The sequence below is a fragment of the Penicillium mononematosum genome (genome assembly GCF_028829835.1).
Source record: "Penicillium mononematosum strain IBT 11891 chromosome Unknown utg000002l:1.0-8112719.0:1.0-8118358.0, whole genome shotgun sequence".
NCBI classification, from domain to species: domain Eukaryota; kingdom Fungi; phylum Ascomycota; class Eurotiomycetes; order Eurotiales; family Aspergillaceae; genus Penicillium; species Penicillium mononematosum.
The window spans coordinates 1,258,826-1,280,376 of record NW_026643272.1 but is presented as its reverse complement, the minus strand read 5'-3'; the positions used below and the strand labels follow the sequence as shown (position 1 = coordinate 1,280,376).

General features: G+C 49.8%; 5 protein-coding genes across 5 annotated transcripts; 2 read left to right on the top strand and 3 right to left on the bottom strand.

Annotated features, from left to right (window-relative positions):
- Positions 1-1,111: 1,111 nt before the first annotated feature.
- On the bottom strand, positions 1,112-4,622 carry hmg1 (HMG-CoA reductase; the record flags this gene model as incomplete). The annotated part of the gene is made up of 3 exons (XM_057289018.1): positions 1,112-1,448; positions 1,510-4,223; positions 4,287-4,622. 3 exons carry the CDS (start codon positions 4,620-4,622, stop codon positions 1,112-1,114), a joined length of 3,387 nt encoding a protein of 1,128 aa, XP_057150220.1.
- Positions 4,623-8,417: 3,795 nt separating this feature from the next.
- On the top strand, positions 8,418-9,530 carry N7519_002239 (uncharacterized protein; the record flags this gene model as incomplete). Its single annotated transcript, XM_057289017.1, has 1 exon — positions 8,418-9,530. The coding sequence occupies one exon, from the start codon at positions 8,418-8,420 to the stop codon at positions 9,528-9,530; it is 1,113 nt and encodes a 370-aa protein (XP_057150219.1).
- A 1,254-nt stretch (positions 9,531-10,784) lies between these two features.
- Positions 10,785-12,076, top strand: N7519_002238 (adaptor protein NBP2; the record flags this gene model as incomplete). The annotated part of the gene is made up of 3 exons (XM_057289016.1): positions 10,785-10,938; positions 10,982-11,685; positions 11,747-12,076. 3 exons carry the CDS (start codon positions 10,785-10,787, stop codon positions 12,074-12,076), a joined length of 1,188 nt encoding a protein of 395 aa, XP_057150218.1.
- Positions 12,077-13,612: 1,536 nt separating this feature from the next.
- N7519_002237 (ENTH domain-containing protein) lies at positions 13,613-15,501 on the bottom strand (the record flags this gene model as incomplete). Its single annotated transcript, XM_057289015.1, has 5 exons — positions 13,613-14,905; positions 14,965-15,046; positions 15,110-15,189; positions 15,285-15,316; positions 15,420-15,501. The coding sequence occupies 5 exons, from the start codon at positions 15,499-15,501 to the stop codon at positions 13,613-13,615; spliced, it is 1,569 nt and encodes a 522-aa protein (XP_057150217.1).
- Positions 15,502-16,018: 517 nt separating this feature from the next.
- On the bottom strand, positions 16,019-21,392 carry N7519_002236 (putative Ras GTPase activating protein; the record flags this gene model as incomplete). Its single annotated transcript, XM_057289014.1, has 4 exons — positions 16,019-16,908; positions 16,965-18,443; positions 18,520-19,791; positions 19,850-21,392. 4 exons carry the CDS (start codon positions 21,390-21,392, stop codon positions 16,019-16,021), a joined length of 5,184 nt encoding a protein of 1,727 aa, XP_057150216.1.
- Positions 21,393-21,551: the final 159 nt, after the last annotated feature.

Genomic DNA, 21,551 nt, shown 5'->3' with positions numbered 1-21,551 from the left:
ACGCAGTAGAATGAAGCGAGTTAATATTAGTATTCTTTATACTATAAAGCTATTTAGGCTTTAAAGCCCCCTTCGGTTATATAAAGAGCAGCAGGAATAGGGTGAAACCCCATTGATTAATGCTCTCTATATAGACACTGGAAACTGAAGCAGGGAACTCATTGAATTAGTAATAACAGTTGCTCCTAGAGACAACGATACTCTTGATGTGTCCGGAATATACATTATCGCTAAAGATAACGAGGGTTGACTGTATACATACTCATCGGGATTTTAGGCCGCGCGATATGGCTTTCCCTTTCCGTTTTAGTGCCTCTTGAGCAAAACTAGGTACATGAACCTATGGTATCAAATTATGTATCAAATTAATATAGGATTATACCAGGTACATTGGTGGGTAGGAATTCAAAAAAAAGAAATTGACAAGAGTGGGATTCGAACCCACGCGCTTTCGCATTACGGTTCGTTTATATATAACGGGTTATATATATCCTAAACGTAACGCCTTAACCACTCGGCCATCTTGCCAGTAATGTGATTGTAGGATCTGTTTTGCCATATCTGACTTATCCCTTATGCAAGCTGCATTCCCAAACAACGTAAGTTGTAATTCATCGCATTTACTATGTGTATCGGACTGCTGTACGCAGCTCGCATGTGGAATACCTTATAATGTATTTTTGAGAAGGCTTGAAAACAAATAAATTCTTTCGGTCATATCTATGGGAAGTGTAAAAAGAAAACAAAAACCGAAACAATTGAGTACACAATGTAGAACAGCTTCAATACCCGCATGAAAGCTTTGAAGCGTTGGTTCTAGGGCTCCCAAGGGGGATGCCTTCAGTAGGCCTCATTTGGATCTTGCTGATCCGCTGGCATGGAATAATTTCTCAACACCGGCCTGTCCGGAGACTGGAGAGCGTCGGTAATTGACATTCTTTCCTGTCAGTTTAGAGGCTCTCCCATTATGACGCAGAGGCAAAGACAAGGCGAGCAATGCGCCACAGGGTCTGCATCGAAAGTGAATGGTATTGGGGAGAATCATGGGCCGTAGCCACACATTTACATTGGCCCACAGCTGCGGGCCAGGAAGAGCTGGTCATGTCATCGTTTATTTGGAGGTCATGGAAAGGCCACGGGTGGCGCTGACGGCAGAAGACACGGGGGTTGAGGACCGTGTGGGGGCTGCGCTACGGTTGTGGGCCATGTGTGCCTTGACGAGGTGACCGGCGGCAAGCGCAGCGCAGAGACTGAGCTCACCGGCCAGAACGGAGGCAGCAATGATACGAGACAACTGGCGCGCGTTTTCGCCGGGGGAAGTGGAGTGAGCACCGCGGACACCCAGAAGGTCCAGCATAGCACCCTGGGCTTCAAGGATAGTGCCGCCGCCAATGGTACCCACCTCAATGGAAGGCATAGACACCGCGATCTGGAGGTTGCCATTGTTGCTGATTGGGAAATTCGTATTAGCATCTCAAGGGTCAAAAAGTGGGGACGAGGAAAGCTTACTTCTTCATGGTTGTGATACAGCTGCTGCTCTCAACGTTCTGGGCAGGATCCTGACCAGTGGCCAGGAAAATGGCAGACACGATGTTAGAGGCATGAGCGTTGAAGCCACCCAAGCTGCCCGCCATCGCACTTCCAATCAAGTTCTTGCTTACGTTCAACTCAACCAGTGCATCGACGTCGCTTTTAAGGACACTCTTGACAACATCACCAGGAATGATGGCCTCTGCTACCACGGACTTACCACGGCCATCAGTCCAGTTAATCGCGGCGGACTTCTTATCTGTGCAGAAGTTACCGGAAAGCGAGATAATGGACATGTCCTCGAAGCCACACTCCTTGTGCATAACGTCCAGCGCTTTCTCACAGCCCTTGGAAATCATGTTCATACCCATGGCATCACCAGTGGTAGTCTTGAAGCGGATGTACAGATAGGTCCCGGCAAGAGCAGTCTTGAGACTCTGGAGACGGGCAAAGCGACTGGTCGAGTTGAAAGCTGCGGTAATGATATTCCGGCCTTCCTCGGAATCGATCCAAACCTTAGCAGCGGCAGCCCGGGCCAAGGTGGGGAAAGTTACACAAGGACCACGTGTCATACCATCACCGGTCAGGACAGTCACTGCACCGCCACCGGCGTTGATTGCCTTAGAGCCACGACTCGTACTAGCCACCAAGACACCCTCAGTAGTAGCCATAGGAATGAAGTAGTTTTGTCCATCGATGTTGATAGGACCAGCGACACCAAGAGGAAGGGGCAAGTAACCAATAACGTTTTCGCAGCAAGCACCGTGGACAAGACCATAGTTGTAATCCTTGTAGGGGAGCTTGGAGTGTTCCAAAACGGAAGTGATAGCAGAGGTAGCAGGAGTCCGGGAGACCACGGATCTGCGGATCTTCACAGCACGAGTAAAGGCATCAACACGGCTCATCAAGTTCTCATCCTCCATGGATTTCTCCAGCGCGTAACCTGGAAGTTTTCCGCGAAGGGAAAGATCGATCAGTTCCTCATCGGTAAGCAAGGGCGCGCGCTTTTCCTTGAGCAGAGCCTCGCATTCTTCGGCAGTCCTGGTTGACTGTTGTTCATTTGGTTCAAACTTGGGATAGACCTTCGGTGCGACTACAGGCTCCGGGGGAGGGGCGGGGGCAGTCTCGGGGTCCTTGATACTCCAGCGGGCAGCATTGAAAAGATAGCCGTTGAGGATGATGCTCAGAGTCAAAGCGGCGATGATCCACTTGCTGATGATAGGGTCTTCAACGCTCTTGAGCAGGCTTTCCAAAACCTTGCCACCCACAGCATCCAAGAACTGATCGGTGTACTCGATATCAAACGAACCAGAGTCGGTAGGGGCTGCGTAGTGAACTGAGGGATACTCCAACTTGTACTTGATCGGGGAAAGGATGGTAACAATAGTCTCCTGCTTCTGGCTCTTGGCCGCCACATACACAGTGTCCAGGCCATTCTCTGCCACCTTGAAAGGATCAATGGGGGTAGGAGACATGATGCTGGAGAAACGGGAGAGCAGACCGCCGTTGCCGGTGTTCCGGAAAGGAATGGCTGACATGTTCACAACATTGATCAAGATCAGGCCACCAACCATGAGAATCTTGAATCGGCGCACGTTGCTCGACTTGATCTTGCGACCAAAGATGCTAGTCTCCGCATCGCCAGATCCGGTGCTAGGCCAGTCGTTGCTAGAGGCGACATTCTCGGCAACAGTGTGGGTAATGCCATCCTCTTCCAAGGCCTTGCGTAGCGCCACGTGACGCTTGATCCGGGTAATCTCCAGCTTGATACAGAGAATTGTGGTATAGAAGGTGAAGAGAAGCACGCAGTCAAAGAACAGAATCAAAGCCGCCAGGAAGCAGAACTGCTGGAGTCCACCTTGAACTCCAGAGGCCGCACCCAAGGCCAACAGACCAATCTCAATGCAGTAGTGCTGAACAATCTCGAAACCTTGCTCCTTAATTGCAGCAGCGATAGAGTCCTGAATGGACCTCGGTGTGCTTGATGTCAGCGGGCGAGGGGCAGCACCGGGACGAGGTCGGCGATTGTCTACTGAAGCATTCAGAACGGCCCGAGTGAACATAATCGGCTTCTCGAATCCAATGGTGACAACCAAGAAGGGGAGACCTTCGGACAGCAAGAGAAGGTTAATAGGCACGCCAAGCCTAGTAGTCACGTGTAGACCAAAAAGGAATGCAAAGCTGCCAGAAAGGAGCACGGTAGCCGCAAGCCAAAAGTTGGAGCCCAGTCGTCGCATCGAGAAGAAAAGTGAAACGAAGCTCAGGTGCATCGAGATGTAGCCAAGAGCCATGATAACAATATCAATGGTTTCCGCGTGCTTGATCAGATCCACAAAGGAATTCCATGCATCCGCGATCCAGAGCTTTACAGCTCTGCGAGATCCGTAGGCCGGGCCACGAGCAGCTCGCATGATCCATTTCTTGGCCTCCTCCTCATCCTCATCCGTGGATGGGGTGGGGATCTCCTGCACGGCCCTCAAAAGTTCCGAGACTTGGTCAAAAGGCACAGTGTAAACCAGGGAAGCGTCATGGGTAAATTGCGAGAAGAGGTTCGGGGTGTAAGGCACAGAGTTGGCAGAGATATTGGCAGGGATCGGGACATCATCAGCTGCGGGGGCAGTTGAATCGGGGTTGGTGGAGTCAGGGAAGATGAGGGTCGTCAGAGCCAGGTGTTGGGCAGCAGGCTTCTCGGTCTAATATTTCCTTGAGTCAGCATTTCTTTCTCGGTGTCGAAAAGAAAGGAGGAATTGGCTCACCTGGGAGACAGTCCAAGCGTCTTCCGCCTGCCACTTCCACGCAGTTGATTCTCCAAGTCGCAAATTGCGGCTTCCCTGTAGAAGGGCATCGGCGTCAACCTGTCCCGCGACACTTTGAGGGTCTTTAGAGGTATCAAGGAGGCTGCCCTCAAGGAGACCCACATAGGTGGTACTAGCAAGAAGGGCAATCACCACGAGGGTGTGAATAGGGTGCACACAGGCCCGGCGAGAGATGGACTGGAGGCCCGACACAATGTGACGCCGGATCCAGCTAGGTTGGGTTTCGCGCTCTTCCTCGGTTGAGCTAAGGCGTTTGGAGATGAACGAGGTAGCCATGGTGACGAGTCGCGGAAGCGGTGAGTACGTCTGTTGAAGGCGTTGGGGTTTTTAAGACGGTCCGCAAGGACCAGAACCTGCGAGGAAAGCCGTCGTGGAATGGTGTTTTACACCAAAACCAATCCGGAGGAGAGAATCTTTGAATTGGGTCTAATTCTGTGACCGCATGTGGGCTGCACAAGTTGGTGTTCAAGGACTGGGCAAGGTGCCGCTATTTTTTTTTCCCTCTCTTAGTTGGAGTCAGAAATACCCAAACAAACGAACGCACATACCGGTAGAAGTCGAGAAGCTCAAGGCACCTTGGAATTGGAGGTCGTAAAGGGAAAAAAAAGTAAGGGCCCCCCTGAAGGTAAAATACTAAGTTGCCGGAGACCGCTGGAATTAAGTATCGCCGACAACGGGGGTCGCCAAGCCACCAACCAGTGGGGAATCGGGTTTTCCTGCGAGGTAATTTATTCCAAGGTTGGAAGATGTTGGTATTTTATAAAAGAGAAACAAAGAGAAAAATCGAGGAACCTTGGGATAATAGAGGGGTTAAGAAGAATGGGAAGAACAATAATAAGCCGGATCCCCGAGCTGACATTAAAGGGATAATTCCCAGGCTTACGATCCAGGCTGCAAGATTTTAATTGAAAACTTGCATATATTGCAGTGGCTTGAGGATATAGGAAGAATATTTATACGGAGTATAAATAGTGAAGTTCACAGCTATTACCATTAGAGAACAGTCTCCAAACGAAGACCCTAGGTAAAGTACGAAGTGCCTCGAAGTCGTACAAAAGTACAAAAATCTGGAGCTATTGGATACACATTTCTTTATTGTGTTTTTCCATGTCGATCTTTTTTAAGATATAGTCATGGGACACAACATACAACCTTACTATGTTGCACAATATACGCATGAATTGAACTCTCTTGACTCTTTTCGGGAGGATACTTCCACACACAGTATGTATTTCTCTGATCTTGACGTTTTTACGTGATACAAAACTGTGGGAGAGAACGATCAGCGAAGACTCCACTCGTCTCGTCCAAGGTTACTTGGCCCTGTATTCAAATGAGGTTTTATTCCGTCCACGTCAGCCACACTGCCCTTAGTCTGAAGAGGAAACCCGAAAGATATCGTGGCCATCCAATCTGCGAGTCCATGTCCGAAAAAGTGTCCACCCAATTTCTCTCATGCCAGTGAGAATCCACCCGGTGGAGCTCCGGAGAAATCTGATAAAAATCTGATAACTCTGAGTCAAATCATCTTCTCCGATTGACTCCATATATCCATAATAAACTCGGTAACCGAGTTTGCCAAGTGAAAGTGAGGGAAAAGATAAGATCGTTTACTCGGTGAATCCCGACCAACTCCGGCAAATCGGCTTGGGAATTTGCAGAACTTCTCGTCTCCTTAGGTGGCTTAGGTGGCTTTCCGGTTCGGTCTTAGTCAACTAGCTAGTGCTCACCTCCAGGGTTCTTGTTGCTTTTCGGTCAGTAAAACCGGGCACGGCATCTGTGCTAAGGGTCCGGAGCCCCCAGGGGTTACCCCGAGCACTCACTAAGCATTATATAAGCCCACAGGCCCGTACCGGGGCTGCACTTAGGCATCCTTCCAGCGCCCAGGTGGCTGCTTACTGCGCATGCATCAATTATAGCGCTCGTAATTGCAATAGATACGGAGTGTGTGATTGCCCCATTGCCTTAATGAGATTCAATTCGCGATATCTAGCATGTAGCTTTCCTATCTCATCTCTCAATTTCCATCTTGTTCCTCCCAATCAAAGGCGACCATCTCTTGATACGTCGACAGTGGAAATGGTACTATTAATGTTCCCGGTGTGAAGCTTGTCTGGGTCCTGTTCTATGGTCCTATCATTTGCGGTATCTTGACCACCGTGCTCACGATCGTGCAAGTCGACCACAATGCTAGGCTCCGCCTGCGATAGTGCACTACATGCTCGCGGATTTGAGAAGAAATAACTGACACGAGGACTATGCAAACTAAATTAAGCCCAGCCACACAAGCACAACTACAGGAATGGGTACAATATAAGAGTAGGTATGTCTCAAGAAAAAGCGTCAGCTGAGAATTTCACATACATATAGCGCAAAGCGTGCACGATGATATCTGTCAGTTTCACGCACACCGTCAAAAAGTGTCCTCCATAAATAATGTCCGAGATTGTGTAGTCTTTTACATAACTATCTAAGTATATTAATTCCTAAACTCTATGCCCTACAAGAGATCGGAATGACTTAGGTACTAACCAGACTGGCTTAGACGAGCGCTAATATACACCTAGTACTTCCAACTAAGTACCACAGCTTGTAGTACCCAAGACAAGACATCATGTTACCATTTAAGTGAATGTCTATGATCAACATTAATATAAGAAGAAACAATTTGATCGTAAATTGGACTGTATCATTGCCTTAACTGAACCGGAAGTAGATCAGTACGGTTGGATAACCAGGTATTCATATCTTCGGTCTAGACCATCAAGGCTCGTCTAGTCATCACCGTCTCCGTGTGGACTAGCATGTTCCAATGGGATCATCATCATCCTGAATATCATTTTAGCTCTCCACTTCGGAGACACCCTCTCATGCTCGAAATGCTGATGATCGATTGCTTGTGTTATACACTGATAATACCTCTAATAGCTCGATCCCTAAATTAATCTTCCTATTAGTACAATAGTGCAATAATACCTAAGACTGAATACCGAATATGCGCTTAGCGAGAAAGGTCTCTCTTCTACAGCAAATCATGTGTTTTTAATCCTTGTCCGGAAAATACTAGCATCTCAGATGAAACGGAGAAACTGGTTTGTGCATTATGTCTGTGAGTTATATAACGGCATTTGTGGTTATAAGATGGTCACGATAAAACCAGAAGTATCATTTGTGTCCATGGGGTGTTCTGTGGATAGGGCTCCTATGGCAGGTGATCAAGTGAAACGGAAAAATGCAAACAGTGCAATCAAGAAATTAAAGCGCTAAAGAGGATCTTTGTTTTCTTTCCGGGTTTCTTTAATTAATTTCGACTCCGACGGCGAAGCGCCCAGGGGCCCTGAATCAGCCAATGACCGTGCTTGCTGAGCCAATGACCTGCAGGCCTGCAACATACTTGCAAGCTTGGAAGATCGAGCACCTAGAGTCATGCAGATGTCACGGCTACGCGCCATGAGCGGAACCGAGCATGTCTCAAAATATTCCGTGACTCTAAATATCTCCCGAAAACTAGCCCTCTCATCCAATCATTCCCTTATTCAGAAGGCCCCAAGGTCATTGGGCCTGTATCTCGGTCTATTAACGGTTTCGATTGTATCGATGACGGCTTGCTAACAGGTTCAGGGCCTCTCCAATTATGTGCGGAGACTCGGAGTCAGACAATGGTTTCTTTATGTGTAACAGATTCCCTTGAGACCTTTTCATACTATTCTTACTCTTATTTTTCGTTGTGGCCTGGGGGTGTTCGTGAAAGACTAACAATCGATCCATTCTCTATTCACGCTCATTGTCACAGGTCTATCATACCAATGATCCTATTCATATCAACAAAGCCCATTGTTGCAGCCTTCGACCTGCCCGCTTCATCGATCTTCTACACTCAATAAATACGGCACTTCCCGCTTGAACAACCTCACCTCTGTTCCATCTCTATGATCAAAGAAAAAAACATACTGCAATAGCTACTCGAGTTGACGCCGCTGGCCGCCGTCCTTTTCAAGTCCACAAAACCTCATTCTTACAACTTTTGACCTCGAATCCTACACATCCAAAACATCCAAATCCACTATCAAGATGTTGATCATCGCATTGATAGTGCTCCTTGCTCTATGCACCCCAACATACGCTCATTCTTGGGTGGAAGAGCTCACCCTCATTGCTCCAAATGGAACCTTTGTCGGCACTCCAGGATATGCGCGAGGGAACTACATGCGCACGACACCCGGCTTTAGCGACACTACCATGACCTACTTGATTCCACCTAGCACAAGGGCAGATGTGACCCAGATTCTGCCAACCGACAAAATGTGCAAGGACACCCAGCAGGATCAGACTCAGTCAGAGGGAAGCCCTCGGCTCGAAGCCAGCGCTGGCGCGGCTATTGCCCTTCGCTACCAGGAAAACGGCCATGTCACACTTCCTCAGAACCAGCCCGGAAAGCCCCCGAACCGAGGAACTGTTTATGTATATGGCACCACACAACCCAAGACAGGCGAGAAATTCCTTGATGTCCATGGAGCCTGGACTCAAGATGGCACTGGAGGCGATGGGCGGGGAGTTCTCCTGTCAGTGCAGAACTATGACGATGGCCGTTGTTACCAGGTCAATTCCGGGGAGATATCGGGAACTCGACAAGCGAAATACACCCACACAGCAGACCCGCAGATGGGAACAGACCTCTGGTGTCAGCAGGATATCCAACTGCCTTCCGATGCTCCCAGTGGGAAGCCCTACACACTCTATTGGGTGTGGGACTGGCCCACCGCCGCAGGTGGTGATCCCACATATCCCAAAGGAAAGGCCGAGATCTATACCACCTGTATGGATGTGGACTTGGTGAACAAGGTCAGCAAGCAGGCGATCAAGAGCGAATATGAGAGTGGTCAGGATCTCAACAATGCTGCAATCCCTTCGCAGTTCGATGCACTCGGCGATCCGATATCTTCGCAGCCGTCCTCTCAGCCATCGTCTCTGCCGTCCTCTGAGCCATCCTCTGAGCCATCCTCTGAGCCATCCTCTGAGCCATCCTCTGAGCCATCCTCTGAGCCACTCTCTCAGTCATCATCTCAGCCGACCACATTTGTCACATCGTTAGCCGCGACAGGGGTTGAACCCAAAACAGTCACAGTGACAGACTGGGTCATCAGCACGAGCACCGTATTTATGGCTGGGAGTCAACCCACATGAATTGGAGGTGAAAGACTGAAACATCCAAGATAGGACAAAGCGACCGAAAATCCGAATGAAATGACAACCCTTTGATTTCCATTGTAAGCTAGTTATCCTGTTGTAACCCGACTCCATGTATCGGATACCCTACATACATAAATGAACATGAAAGCAATTGAAGTACGGAGTAGAACAATCCCATATAGGTACCTAGTAAAGCCTTTTAGTCCCAAACGGGAATAGACGAAACCAAACTTGAAACACGCTAAGGCTGGGTCACACGTGACTCTCGACGGGTTCAAGCTTCACCCATTCACACACGCCCAACTCTGTGACTTTCAAGCGGCTGCCTTGCATATCGGCTGATTCCTGCTGCTTCCTTTGCTACAGTTCATCTCGATAAATCAGATTGTCCCAACAACCAACAGCCCGATCCAACCAACTACGCGCTGATCATTACTTCTGACCTACAACCTAGACAGGTATGGCAATCTCCGAGCGTCCACTCAGTGGATTTCTCCTCAAATTCCCATTTCCCATGTGGCCTTGACCTAATCCTTGTTATCGTGCGGTCTGCACATTCTTGCCCGCATAAGCGCTGTGCCTCCGTTACATTTATATCTAACATTGGCCCTTTCTGCAGTTTTCTGCTATATTTAGCAATTCCCAACCCTCGAGATCGCGGGACAAACGGCTGGAACAACGGTCTCGATTTCACCAATCCCACCTTGAACGGATATTCTACTACGCAAACCTTGCAAACTTGTTGGATTTTTTTCCTTCGTTGATATCGTCTTCTCATCGTGAGATCTTCCCCATCGCGGTTCGGCGTTCCACTCGGACCACATTTGCCCCCCCCCCTCCCTCGTGTTTGCCGACTACCCACCCATTCACCGTCCACTACACCGGAGCCCCTTGGGATAAACATTCTTTTTTGGCTCGAAAAGCTTGACATTCAAGGGCTGCCCCTGGTTTGAATCACACGAACCTAAAATCATTTTTGGCCCCTTACGACTTGGGCGCTTGCTGCATCGTACCTGGACCCAATATCCCCTCGATCTCCGATCACAAGATATACCTCCCTTGTTCGAACCGAAGGGACACCCGCTGTCTGCGATAAAAATCTCAATAATATAGACTGCGTCAATCGCAATGCGAAACTAGAGCGCCAACCACGCGACCGATGAGCAACCCCACATTTCCTTTTCTGAGATCCGCCCCGTTATTCCTCATTCCGAACTCAATCTTGGATCTTTCTCCATGTCAACCATGATGTCCTCTCCCACATCATCGCAGAACATCTTGTCTACAAACAATCTCTCAGTCCTGCCACCCATCCTCACCGATGGGACGGTAAAACGGTCATCGACGCATCCGAAGGATCGGCTCTCTACGTATTCCAATGTCTCATTTGCATCACAAAATCGTTCGCGACCAGGCTCCCATGTGTTCCCTATCTTCCATACCAGCCTGCCATATGCTCTTGTGCGAGGACTTCGCCTACGCGTCCACCCACCCCCTCCATTACGGGCCTCCCCCTCCTCGCGCCTCCGGAGTCTCCACACCAGCAAGTGAACATCGACGGCTCTCCGATCCACCACCTTCGTGGGATATATCTCGTGGATGGTCAACAGGCCAATCGGGCACGGAGCCTCAGACTAGCCATGTTCACCAACAGTTGCCAGCTATGTCCTTTGGGGATGGGCCGCCATACAGCGAGGATGAAGACCTGCATAGCCCAGTTGTGACCTCGCGTCATCGCAAGAAGTCTTCTGACATGAATGGTCTTGTAGATGAGAGAGTCATGTCCGGAACTGGTCAGGCGGTAAGCAGTGATCGTGGAATGCTCGTTGGCATCAACCCCGATGGCAGTGAGACTTATTATGTAAATGATGGAGACACGTCAGATGATGGTCCAGGTGGTGAGTACGTGACATATCCGGCAAATGAAGGGCGGTATTCAATCATGGGATACAGCGCCCCGGGTGGCCAGCACGGTTATGAACATGACCCTGGATTCGAGTCCGAAGATGAAATGCCCGGTGGAAACCGGTACTCTAGAGACTATCAGTTTGCCGTTGGCTGCCCGGATGAAGAGATGCATGGAAAGGCCGTTGCACTCTTTGACTTCACACGAGAGCATGAGAATGAGCTGCCTCTTACTGAGGGCCAAGTGATTTATGTTTCATACCGGCATGGCCAGGGCTGGTTGGTTGCAGAAGATCCCAAGACAGGGGAGAATGGCCTTGTCCCGGGAGGAGTTTGTGCGTCTTCTGAGAGACATCGAAGGAGGTTTGACGTCGCTGAATGGGGAGCCGAACCCTGAGGTCATCGGGACCGCAGACGTCAGCCTAGGCTCCACCGAGTCTGACCAAATATCTACGCCTACCCAGGTAGAGCAGCAGCCCCCGGTAGACATGAATGCTCAGTCTGGAATCAAAGCCACCAACGGTAATACCCCGGCTGCAGCCTCGACGGAAGGTGCAGATGCATCTCAATCTGCGTCGGATACCGTGATCCCGAACGGTAAAGCGGCGGAGGACGATAAGCGCCCTAGCACCTGATCCAATCGAATATCAGCCTGAATGGCTTTGTTCGTCCATGCAAACCCCTTGGCGGTGCTCCGTGCACGAACCACCTGGCAAGATGGCTTGTCTGTTTCAAGTTGCAACCCGCCATGAAACTCCGGCAGCCGATAAACAAAGCTTGGCACCCTCCACTTTCCTCCTAGTGACTGTGGAGATCTCAGGTGTGAAACACGCAGTTGGCTCGCTATGTGAGTTGTTTCATCGATGAACACTCAATCAGCACCTCCTTGGTGGATCGGATCACCCGCCAAACCCAAACCTAATCTCCGAGACCTTCATCTCGAAAGGTCTTCTTTTTCTTTCAACCCTCTCTTCAGACGGTCTCGTCTGATATAAACCCACCTCTTTCTTTCCAGCCTTATATGTTCGACCCATCTCGCGATGATTACCACCCACCGCAATTTCCTCATTATTAACGTATATCATCCCTCCACGATTCCAATTCATGTCTTCTAATCATAACACGTCGGGGAAACATAACCTGGGATTGAAGAGGATTGAGAATCCTTCTTTAACTACATACCCCAAGTCTTTCGCCATCGCCTTATCTGTTCTGTCTTCCGTCCCACAATGCCTCTTACTACCCCCATTATCTTCCCTCACCTGTATTTAGTTCCCTTCAGCGCATGCGTTATACCAGCATCAATGAGCATCAGCATAATGCCGATTCAATTCTATTCAATTGCCACCTATTATAAGATGTATTCTATTTAGCCGAGATTAGCATCCATGGATACATGTATCTACGCGGACTCGTCAAATAATGACAATGCATTACAGCGGATTTACTATGAGAAGAACCTTCAAAAGGCTTAGAGACATGTAAACCTGGTACCTGTCATTCACCTGCCGTAAAATGTACATACATGTAGCTAGGGTCCATCACAAGAACCCTGCTTTGGGCTCGCAGAAAGCTAGTAGGCCATCCATTAGCCACGGATGAATGGGGACACGGAGGTGAGCTCCAGGTCTGAATCAAAAAGATAACAAAATTATAAAATACATTCTAAAACACAATGTCCTCAATATAATCTCAGGCAAAATGGATCGGATATCAAAGCTATGAATACCCCATATTGCCGATGAATAAAGCACATCTCGATGTATCATTCTTCAGTGAGATATGGACAGTTTGCTTTTCAGCGCCACTAACAAGAACCAAATATGCCGAGATTGGCGATTTCGGCGCTTGGGACGTGTATAGAAAAAGATCGCAGTGAACGACAAAATTTTACGCGATGTGAGACGGAAGACCAAGTTTTCGCAACCCGCGCAACCTGCTCTGCTATAGTGCAGATATACCTAGATAGGAAACCAACCGGAGAAGAAAAGAAATGGGAATGGAATAAAGTATACAAAAACAGCAGAAGGAAGAAGAAAAAGGAAAAAAGACCAAGGCAAATGTGGAATTCTGAATGCTAAAATCATGGCCACATATCGCAAATGTAAGAAGCGAGGCATGGACTCAGTGGGGGAAGAAGAGGAGTGAAGATGAGTTGCTTTGCTAGCTGATCAACCGAGGAGATCATCAAAGGCCGAGCTAGACTGTTGCTTGTGCTGGGGTTGGCTGGGCGTGGATGAGGTGCTGGAGGGAGCTGGGGCTCCCCAGATGCCGGCGCTGGCTTTTTCCTTGGCCATGCTGGCAAGGTTAGGACCCTTGTTGGTGCCGGTGTTGGTCTTCTGGATGCCGGCACTGGCGCTGGCGGTCGACCACAATGAGCCGAAAGCGTCACCCGAGGATTTCTTGGCTGCTGCTGAAGCTGGCTTACTCGCTGTGCTTGAGGGGGAAGCCATGGAGGACATGGAGGGGGTGGCAGCGTGAGAAGACCCAGCATTTTGGGGCACGCTGACGGAGGTGAAGTAGTTGGGTGTGGCAGCTTGGTAGCCGGAGGGCTTCTGCTGTTGAATCGGGGCCGCCTGCGAAAGGGGAGTGGGGATCCCGCTGGAAGAGGGAGTAGGGGTGGCCGATTTGAATCCAACTAGGCCGTTGAGGTTGGCACCTTGCGAGCCGGAGATTGGCTGGGGCGCAACGAATTGGGTGTTCGAACTTGTGCTGGCAGTGGAAGCTGGAGGGGGAATGGCGAACTGATTTGACGACTGAGGCTGGGTAGCCGGGGTTGCGGACTGGAAGTCATCAAAGTCGTCGTCATCGGCTGGGGACGGGTCTAGTATGTTGAGAGCACTGCCGGCGGGTTGCTTGCCGGTCGAGGTAGATGCTGTGGTAGTAACAGGCTCGTCGTCGCCAAAGTCGAAGAGGTCTTCCACAGGTGCAGGAGCTGGCTCGGGCTTCTTTGCTTGGGTCTTCGCCCGGGCGGCAGGCTCACGCGGGCGTGCGGGGGCATCTGCCTCGTCATACTCGTCATATTCTTCGAAGCGGTTGGGCCGGCGTCCGGTGTCCTGGAAGTCAATGCCAGCTTGTCCACCAGATTCCCCGCCGAAACCGCCACCGTCACCGTAGACACCTCCGCTGTATCCACCGTATCCCATACTGTCGCTGCCAAAGCCTCCATAACGGCCCGAGCCCGAGCTGGACAGGCCCGATCCGACACCCATGCCACCTTCGAAACCACTGAACTTGTTGCGGTTGTTCTTGGCCTTCTTTCTTTCGGCCCGAATCTGATCCACATCACCCAGCAATTTCACCAGCTCGGATGACCGGTTGCGCACATTGATACCCTGGTCCTTGCCATTCATATCGATATAGTGGAACTGCCGCAGCATCCGAATCAACGACATGTGGGATCGCGCATCATCGACGACTCGTTCCGAACCGTTCTTGACAAGGAATTCGAGGAGCTGGAGACTCTATAATTTGGGTAGGTTTAGTCATAGCACACCCGCGTGAATAACCATGCTTCTCTTACCTTGTAGATCTGTCGCCATTCCTCCGCGGCCTTGTCGGTGAATCGCTTGTAGATAAGGGGCATGATCTCGTTGAGTAATTGGCTGTAATAAGGAAAGTCAGCGGATGCGCGTTGGTACGGATAAGATCAGGCGACATGGACTGACTAGCTATGCGTTCCATTGGCGATATCCTGCATCAACGTGGTCGAGGCACCCCAGGGTTCATTGTTTGTAGCTTCCCGGACCTGACTTGCGTAAGCATCGGATCGTACAATCATCTCCTCTTCATCCTGCGAAATGCCATGTTCGTTTGCGCAGAGATGGGCGATTGCATACGAACCTTGGATTCCATCTCGGTATAGTTCATGACAGCTATGACGGAACGGCCAAATCAGTTTCCGCAAATTGTAAGACACACGCATGTCGATTCGGTCTTGTGCATCACGCAGTCGGACCAAGCGGGATTCAAACTTACCGTTCTGTACCTTGCGAACACCGGCCTTGAGGTCATACAAGGACATGTTGCTGACCTGATCTTTGAGGTTGGAGAAATCCATGGTGAGGGGCGACTGCTCGTCGTCAGGAGAAGTACGGAGAAACGAGGATCTGAAAGAAAAGACAATAGCAGCACAGGCAATTGGAAGCCGAGCACAGGAAGAATCAGAAATCCCTCAGGACTAACGTGGACAGTTGGAGGGGGGAAGATGCCCGGTTTCCAGCTGGCAACCCGATTGAATGCGCCACGTCACGTGGCAGCCCCTGACCAAGTCTTGTATACTTCCAATGGCTACAATAGACGATTATTCTGCTTAATTCTACTTTCTACTTGGAGAGGTTCCTGGAAAATTGAAATGTTTTATGATTGATACTGAGTGGTATCATACTGTGTACATGTTATTCGCCCGTATAGACCGAACGCTATCGCTATCGAAATCAACAAAATACCCATGGTATCTTAAACAGAGACAATAAGAAAAGAAAAGAAACATAGAAAAAAAAAGAGACAGGAAAATAATAATGTCAATAAGAATGTGCACCCAAGTCATCCCTCATCAAGTCCATAAGCCATGACCTTCACTCGTTATAGAACTTCTTCATGATCAAATGCAAGAAAAGGTTGACATTGACTCGCATCTGACCATCAAAGAAGTCCATGAATTGCGTGTTGTTGAACTGAGCCTGCAGCAAGTCATCCAGCGGTACCTGTGCGTTGGCGCCGGGAATCATCATGACACCGCTGCTCCCGTCGATGGTGAATACACCAACTTCGTTACTGGAGATGGTCAAGTCGACCCGATCCCACTGCCGCTCAGAGTAGCCCTTCCAGGCAACCAGAACACCTCGGTCCGCCAGAGTGCGCGCGGAGTATTTGTAGGATCCGAATTTGAATATCTTGCCGGATTTTTGCAACTCTCGTTGATGATCCCATTGTTTGGTGAACGGCATCAGGAATCGCTTCTTTCCCTTCTTGTTCTGTAACGTGATCATGGCCTGTTCAATGTAGTCGTTGTATGTCTTGAGTTGCTGGTCTAGGTAGACGGCTTGGCCGCTGAGCCTCTGAGAGGTCAGCCGAGCACCCTCCAGTTCGCGCTCTCGCTGAATTCTCCGACGGTGCTTGGTGCGGATATCGATGGCGATGGCGTTCAACAAATCCTGATAATGGTTGTGACGATTGATCTTGCCGTTCTGTTCAAGCCGAAGGATGTTTTCAAGTGCAATGCCCTTGAGCTCGGAATAGCTCATAGAGCTAATGTCAATTAGGCTATTGGCTTCAGAATAGGCGCCTCGGCGAGGGCTGCTGGTGCTCAGTTCTTCCTGAACCAAATTGTGCCACCGCTCCTCGTCCTCCTCTGTCGGTGTCTTGAGCATGATATCCATTAGGTTGGAACCTGTTTGGACTCGGATAATGTAGAGGATGCAGCGTTTAGTCTCCATGAAGAGCGCCTTCACGTCTGCTTCGGGATCTGGGAGGTAGAGTTAGCAAAATGAACACAGGTAGGGGCTTGCTTGCATTTCTTACCTTCAACCTGGGCCAACTTGGGGTTCAATGTGAGATTGATCTCGGTAGAGCTGACGCCCATCAATTCGTTCTCGTTACTCTTGACATTGCCGAGTTCTCGCACAAGTTCCTTGAGGAAGTCATCAGGATGGGGGCACATATAGTTAATTTCAGACGCCACAAGCTGGTGAATCGAGAAGATGTCAGACATCTTAATGTACAGAGTAGGTTTGGCCTTGGCATAGAGATCGTTGAATTCATCAATGTCGAAATAAGACTCTGCATCCTGGACTGAGATCATCTGACCCCAGAGACGTCCTAGGCGCTGGATTGACTCTCCAATGTAGTTGTTGAGCGGTTGGAGATAGACATTCTCTGCCCCAAAGAGTCTCCCAGATGCAATCTGCGCGACAACCTTGGATATTTCTCCAAGGTTCCGCTTTTGTTCTTGGGTGAGGCCCCGATCGATCACGCCGTACTTCTCTGGCTCCAGCACAGCAGGCTGGAAGTAACTTTTCCATACCCAGTGGCCAACCGTCTGAAGAACGGATCCTGGGTCCTCGCCAGGGAACCTCTCGAGTAGATTTTGATACATCTGCTGTGCGAGATATCTGATACCGAATGGCATACGGTACAGGAAGTCTTCAAGGCCCAAGAATAATTGGTCAACAATGTCACGAAGATCTTGCAAATGTTGAATGAATGTCTCTCTGGTTTCGGGGTCTCTGATCGCTTCTTCGCGGGGAAGATCCGGTTGTCGGCGGCTCCGTTGGCCAGTTTGGAGCTCTTCGTTGTTGATCGCGGAACGGTATATTTGAATCGGATCACTCTCCAAATCAAGGTCTGGGTTTTCGATAACAGACTCTTTTACGACAGGTCCCAGGACGTCGCGCATAAACTTCCGGTCGCGTGACGACTTGGCATATGAGGCGAAAAGCTTGTTCCAGAAAGAGGTGCAGCGCAAATATTCAGGAAGAGATGTGAAGCTTTCAATGTCCTCCTTGGCGGATCGTGCCAGGAGCTTAATGAGATAATATTCCTCGCGTCGTTTCTGGGAGTATCCGAAGAGACCCATCATCAAGTGCCGGATCCGCTCATATTCCTTGTCCGAGGTGTTAATCTCGCGCAATCGCCGGAACAAGCGAGCCAGGTACTGTGATTGGGTTTGAAGGAGGAAGAAAAACACCTGGTACTGGTCCAACTTTCTCCTTGAGGTCTTGTTAAGGGCCTTGAGATCGTAGGGATCCTTGGAAGAAATCTCGGTGTTGGATAGCAAGTTGCCGATGTGACCACCGAAGTGCTTTTGATGCTTGACGACTTCATCCAAAGTGATCTTATTCTTGACAAGGAGGGCAATCTTAATATCAAGTTGACTGATGTATTGTTCAGCAAGCTCGTTCTGCCGCACTTGTTGAACAACCACCTTTCGCAGGCGCTCGAACTCAATCTCTTCGTCAAAGTCGAAATCGCTGTCGTTGAGAAGATGCACGAAGCCCTTGACTGTTCCCACGGGGGGGATTCTTTCCACTTGTCAGGCTCTTATAAGCCTGGCCTTGAATGCGGCCGCGGATAACACTCTGGGCCTTGATGACCTTCTCCATGTTTTCATTATAATGTTGACGTCTTTCCTCAAAGCGGTTGCAGATAATGAGTCCTCTGATGCGTGCTTGGAAGTCCGTGATGAAGTCCTCCTCTGCCTCAAGATCAGTCAGGATCTCGCCAACTTCAACTCGCGCGAGCATTGCCCGAACTAAAGATTGGAGTTGAACAATTTCTTCCTCATTCTCCTCAAGGCGAGACAATATGTCGCCCACCTCTATTCGTGAGATAGCAGCACGGGCAAGGGCCTGCAGATCAACAATGGCATGTTCCTGTTGGTCCAGTTCATGTCGCTCTGCAAGTAGATATTGTCTGTGAATGACGCCACGGGATCGGGATTGTAGTTCCAAAATGGAAGGTTCTTGCTGGAGCAATGCAGTCCTCTGGACATCCAATGATTCTCTCAAAGCCTGTCCCCTGAGTATTGCCTGCAGGTCGATTACTGGCAACAAATGTTCCGCAAGCTCGGCGCGAATGCCTGATGTGTTTTTCCTTACGGCAGCGGCCCGCGCGATAGCTTGCAGTGCAGCACACTCATTTTCGGTTTCTTCTAGTGCCTGGAGAAGCAAAGTTTGGCGTTCTCTGGCAATCAGAGCCCTAACAGTTGATTGAATACAGACAATTTTGGATGCTTCGTTGTCGAGCAGAACCTTCATCTGAGACAAGTTTTGGCGGGCAATCGATCCTCGAATGACCGCCTGCAGCGACTTGACAGGTGTTTCTATCAGTTTCACCTCGTGAGAGTGAGCATTCATCCGTCGTCGTTGTAACGTACCACGGATGGCTGCTTGAAGCGACCTGACAGAACTGCCAACCTGCTTCACCTCTTGAGACTGAGCATTCATCTCTCTTCGTTGCAAGGTACCACGGATGGCTGCTTGGAGGGACTTTACGGAACTGCCAGCTTGTCTCAGGTCTTGAGAATGAGCATCCATCTTCTTCCGTTGCAAGGTACCGCGGATGAATGCTTGAAGTAATTTTACATCATCTTCAGCATATCGAGACTGCTCATATTGGTCCCCAACATTCGTGCGTTGCAATGCACCTCTTATCGCGGCCTGGATCTGCTTGATGCCGGACTCCTCTCGTCGTGCACAAGTTTGGAGGTGATTAGCCTGGGCGCGAGCCCTGGACCCACGGATCAGACTCTGGAATTGCAAAACATCTGCTTCCTGGGATTTTCGCCATTGCTTGTCGCTGTGCTGACTGCGGCGTACAATGAAGCCTCGGCTAATGGCCTGCAGCCCAACTGCAAACTGGAGCATGCTTAGCCGATATTCGCTAATTTGTCGCGCCCATCTCTCCACGCAGACGTGACTGTAGATCAATGAGGAGGGGTTCAAAATCCCACAGATCATTCATGATATTGCCAAGTCGTAGGCGCGTCATGGCTCCTCTGACCTGAGCCTGGAAATCGGTGATTGAGGCTTCATTTTCGTGCATTTCTCGATCAATACGATCCTCCTCCGATTCAACGGGCTCAGGTTCAGGCTCCGCGCCAAAGTTTGCAGCCATACCTGCAAAGCTAGGCATGCTCACACCGGCCTTGTCCAGTCCCTTTTGGGTTTTCTCAAGTTCGTGGTGTTCAAACTCAAGCTGACCAACTAAGTTGCCCATGCGGAAGTCCAGCATGCCATTTTTGAAGAGCAACCATGACAACGCGTGAATGCAATGTATGACCTTGGGGATGTTTTTCTTTTCATACAAGTCGATGAGTTCAAATCGAAACAACTCTGGCAACTCAACCTCATCAAGGAATCGGAAAAACAAGGCGATGTTATCTGAATGGCGATATTGTAACTTGGGGTGTCGGAAAATACGAAGGGTTTTGCCCGTATACATTGCTTGCACCACCTCCGCCAAAGTGACACCGTCTCGCAGTGCTTCCTCCAACTGAACGATTGGCGGGATTTGCTTTTGAATCACGTCTTCAATCCACTGTTTGGCTTCTCCGATATGGCACAAATACTCGTATGCTTGGATGAATTGTCGCTGTTGGTCCATCCAATTCCCGGCTGCCCATGAGGAAGCCTTCGGCTTTTCGGGAGATACTGCGCCATTCCTTCCTGCTACCGAGTCCGCTCGCTTAAGGCGTCGTCGGCCTTGCAACCCCACCACAGAGGCTGCAGCTGCGCCAAATTCGTTTTCGCCGGACTGTGCAAACTTTGATAGAGTTCTGAGATGACCCGTGGATGATTTTTGCAACGTTTCAAGCTCGGGTGCAGAGAGTGCAGCAGTAAGCTGCGGAGGATGAGAATTGTGGGACACTGTCTTTTGGGGAGACGAAGGACGCGATGTTCCGGACACATTAGACCAGTGGCGAGGAGAGATAGGCGGTGGGGGGCTCTGGGATTCGTAGGTTTGTGTTTGGTGGCGCGGAGACAGGTTCTCTTTAAGATGGAGATGACGCGATTCGGGGGTGGCGGGTCGATAGTCCTTCCATGGGCGTGATTCATCGATTGTTTGGCTTCGTGAATGTCGGTACCCGCCAGTATTCGCGGTTGAGGATGGAATATTAGGGACTTGCTGTAGTGGCCGTAGAGATCGGCGAATATTGTCGTACGCTGTGCCAGCATTTGACCAACTTCCTCGTTCCATCGCGTCCGTAACAGTCGTTGCTGAGCTCATGCTGCTTGCCTCACTCTTCCCTCGGGAGTGACCCAAATTGTTTGATATCGACCCATGAGAAGAGACAGTGCTAGTCCGACTAGGAGCAAACGAGCTTGACGCGACCGAATACGCAGATGAGTTCGTAGACGCTGTCGACCCGTGTCGTAATGGACTGGTGGACTGTGAGGGAAGGTCCGTCTGGGCCCGCTTGAGGGATGGAAATTGGTTCGACGTGGACATCATTTAATCTCAGGACGGTATGTGACAATTGATTGAAAAATGTCGCGCTCCTTTGACCGCATCCCTGCTCTGGTGGTAAATGCGGAATGCGCGGGTTAAACAAGGTCTCCAAGACCTTTTCCGGGGAGACGTTCTGAATTGAATAGCATTCAAGGGCAA